This window comes from Vigna unguiculata, chromosome 4 (assembly GCF_004118075.2).
Source record: "Vigna unguiculata cultivar IT97K-499-35 chromosome 4, ASM411807v1, whole genome shotgun sequence".
Lineage (NCBI taxonomy): Eukaryota > Viridiplantae > Streptophyta > Magnoliopsida > Fabales > Fabaceae > Vigna > Vigna unguiculata.
The window spans coordinates 23,537,062-23,540,820 of record NC_040282.1 but is presented as its reverse complement, the minus strand read 5'-3'; the positions used below and the strand labels follow the sequence as shown (position 1 = coordinate 23,540,820).

The following is a 3,759-nucleotide window of genomic DNA, read 5'->3' as shown; positions in this document are numbered from 1 at the left end:
TTCTTTGATTATCGAATTGTATACTGTGAAAATTTGAGGATTAAAAAAATGGATTACGACAGAGAATAAACCTTCTCTATGAGCCTTATAAGTGATTTACGATTTATACTCCATGACGTAGGAGAGCGTAAAAACGAAAAGAAAAAAAAACACAAGTGAAAAATAGGTCACAATTTTAAACACGGACAAGTAAATATGGATAGTAACATAAAATAGACACTCTAAAATGACCAAAATCCTAACATTTGTGATACCTATAAACAAGATAAATATAATTAATAAGATAAATTTTCTTGTACTTGTTTTCTTATATTTAAAATATATAACAAGGTAAAATAGGTATTTTACAAGTTATGGTGGTATAGATAGCAATTGTAGGGGTGCAGGAAACAGCCCATGTGAGATTAAAAATGCGCTGACACTCCAAACGACACCGTTCAACTTCTAAACCCTAGCAGACACTCTATATTAAAGTCTCTGCCACCAAAAAATTTAGGGTTTCTTCCTTGGGGCAAATTCAGACCATTATCACGCTCTTCAGAGAGTTCCAACGCCACCATGGTTGCTGCCAAGAAGACTGTAATATCTCACCCCATGTCTTTCTCTTCTCACATCCATTATAATAACTATTTTTATTGTGTTATTGGTTTCTGATTTCTTTTTGTTGTTTTTTCTGCAGAAGAAGACCCATGAGAGTATCAACAACAGGCTCGCTCTTGTGATGAAGAGTGGGAAATATACATTGGGTTATAAAACGGTTCTCAAATCCCTCAGGAGCTCCAAAGGTGTTATTCTAGCTTTTCTTTTGAATTTTGATTTGATCTATATGATCTGATATGGATTTTTTTTTTTTGAATATTTATCAGTTGGATTGATTTAATGGTTCTGCTGAAAGTTTGATTTTTTTTTAATTTTTCAATATTAAAGAAAATCTGGATTATCTTTTGTCATGCATTGTGGGTTTTAGGGGGATTGAATTGTTTTTTAGGGTTTAGGAAATCTGGCCTTATGCACGTTCGAATTTCAAATATTGGGTGTTGGAGTTAGGCACTTATGTTGAAATTCTAGTTCTGTATGCTGGAGATCCATGATGTTTATAACTTATTTTGTTATCTGTTCCGGATTTCTGTAGCGCATTGGATAATTAGCTAACTGTACAAAAAGTTATGTTTTAACATTTCGTATGCTTTTATTTCCAGGAAAATTGATTATCGTTGCCAACAATTGCCCACCATTGAGGAAGTCTGAAATTGAGTACTATGCTATGTTGGCGAAGGTTGGAGTTCACCATTACAACGGCAGTAAGTTCTAATCTAAACAATGTGTGCCATCTCATGATAATGTACAAGCACTTAGACAAGAAAATTTTTGTATGTTGATGGACACTGAATGGAACGTGAGAAACACTATACTAGTACTCTTGTAAGCATTTTCCACATTTGGTTTGGCACAATTATGCCTACATTTGATGCTCTCCTTTCCTCTAGTACTCAAGGGTATGCTTGATTATGAGGATTCCTGATTCATTGTAGTTTACCACACACATGTTCTCTCACTCTCTCTCTCTCTCTCTGTACACTTACACACTTATGAACCCCCAATTTGTATGCAAGTTTTGGTAACTTGAACTTGACAATGTTATTCTTAATCTTAAATCTGTTTGCTAGGTTCAAAGCAAAGATAGTATTACTTTCATATGGTGAAATGGGCCCATCTGTATCCATGGATTATACTGCAATTGGGCACTAGATAATGTTTAAATTATGCTTGCTTTGTGGATGAATTGTTATGGTTTTTGCCATTCAATAGTTCCAAACTCCGTCATGGAATGTGTATTATTATTGCTTCTCAGTTGTCGCCATAATGTCAATGGACATGCAGAAGCTAATCAATCATATATCCGTGTATTAACCGCTCATAGCAAATTGTCTTGTTTCTGCAGACAATGTGGATTTGGGCACCGCATGTGGCAAATATTACAGAGTTTGCTGCCTTAGCATTATTGATCCTGGTACTGTCTAGTTACTTCTTAATTTTTTCATATTTGGAACTCATTGCATGCACCATGTTTTCTAACTTAGTTATTATTTTCAGGTGATTCGGATATCATCAAGACAATGAACACCGAGCAGTAGAGTTGTATTAACTCCTTTTTTTTGTCCTTGAAAACTTTTGATTGTTTGATATTTGTTCCTGTTTTTTCGGACTTGTCTTTAAGAAATTTTAATATAGGCTGAACTTTTGAGTATTTAAGCTTTTAAGAAATTATCTACGTAATTTATTTTTTTCGTGATGGTTAACAAGCGATACTTTTAACTTGCCTTCGCATCAAATTTTGGTTCAATATTTTCCTACCTAAACTATTCCCTGACCAGATTAACATATAATGTATTTATAATTTGGTTTCTTTGCATACAATTTACTAAATTGGTATGTACATTTTTGTAATGAATTCTTAATTTGATATGTATGGTGTGTGATACATAATAATGTAGCACGGTTATGAAAACATACTAAATTTGTGCAAAAAGTATTTAATGATTAGAGCAGATTTGTGTGGTAATGTGAATTGTATATTTGATTAAAATTTAGAGATTTATTTCATTGTGTTTGTAGGATGCGTGGATACGTGGCAAATTAACTTTTTCGAGTTGAACAGAAGATTTAATTATATAAAAGATGTAATGTAATTATTGTTAAATAAATTTATTGTGGTAACGAATTATTATAAATTAGTTAAGATTTTATTTTTATTATTTAGAAGTCGTAAATTGTTTACTAGAAAATCATAGTTTTTGTATGAAATTATATTTCTTTTATACAATTTATTCAATGTTTCGAGGAAACAAAATTTACATCTTAATACAAAAGCTGTCGTTAAATTACTGATGCAAGGATGTTGGCACAAAGTTCGTGATCTGAAGAATTTTTCTGAACTCAACGTGCTTATATTTTGATTTACTTGTTTGTGTAATTTGATATTTAGTGCTTGGTTATCTTCTCAATTTTTAAAATATAACTCCTAATGTGATTTAAACCAATCAATAAACATTTTATTTAAACCAATAAACTTCATATTCTATATACCGAGTTTGTTTTTTATAGTTAGATTTTAACATTTCCAAGAAATAGTGATAATAGTTAAAAAAATTGGCAACTACGATGCGAATTATAATTGTAAAATATAATTCATGTTAAAACATTCAATAAACTTTAGTTACATTAAAATAACACTTCTCTTTACAAATGTGCACTAAGATGAAAAATATCACTACTTTTGTTCTTGACCAATTACAGACTTTCTTCCCCTAAAAATAATTCAACTTTAACTATATTTTTCTTTTGTTAATTTTTTTTTCATGAAACATCTAACTTGAATTAATATTTTTACTTTTCTATTGTACCATTATTATTTTGTATTTGTTTTAATGATAAATGTCTTTTTAGGAAGAATTAAGTATTAAATAATTCAAATTTATATTACTCTAATTTTATTTAAATGGATTTTTCTTAAATTCAAATCTATATTTTATCTATTTATTTTAAGTATAATTTACTTAATAAGATTTAGATTGAATCATTTTTTTAAGAAAATTCAAAATCAATGTGCGTCTAAATTGAGTTAAAACAATGAGGACTAGGTCAAGCTATGTTGGAACGATTCTAAGGTTGAGTAGAGTCATTTCGAGGCAGATGGCTAAGTTAGTCGATATTAGACGAAGGCGGAGCCAAACTGGTCTAGGTCAAGCCAAATTATTG

The 3,759-nt window shown here is 30.5% G+C and overlaps 1 protein-coding gene across 1 annotated transcript; it reads left to right on the top strand.

Moving 5' to 3' along the window:
* The first annotated feature begins 441 nt into the window (after nucleotides 1–441).
* Nucleotides 442–2,307, top strand: LOC114181349 (60S ribosomal protein L30-like). The gene is made up of 5 exons (XM_028067775.1): nucleotides 442–579; nucleotides 680–785; nucleotides 1,200–1,301; nucleotides 1,943–2,011; nucleotides 2,095–2,307. The coding sequence occupies exons 1-5, from the start codon at nucleotides 559–561 to the stop codon at nucleotides 2,133–2,135; spliced, it is 339 nt and encodes a 112-aa protein (XP_027923576.1). The 5' UTR covers nucleotides 442–558; the 3' UTR covers nucleotides 2,136–2,307.
* The last annotated feature ends 1,452 nt before the right edge of the window (nucleotides 2,308–3,759 follow it).

Coding starts and splice junctions, on each gene's coding strand:
- LOC114181349 (XM_028067775.1), top strand. CDS start 559: ATGGTTGCTGCCAAGAAGACT. Junction 786..1,199: donor ATCCCTCAGGAGCTCCAAAG/GTGTTATTCTAG, acceptor TTTTATTTCCAG/GAAAATTGATTATCGTTGCC. Junction 1,302..1,942: donor AGTTCACCATTACAACGGCA/GTAAGTTCTAAT, acceptor TTGTTTCTGCAG/ACAATGTGGATTTGGGCACC.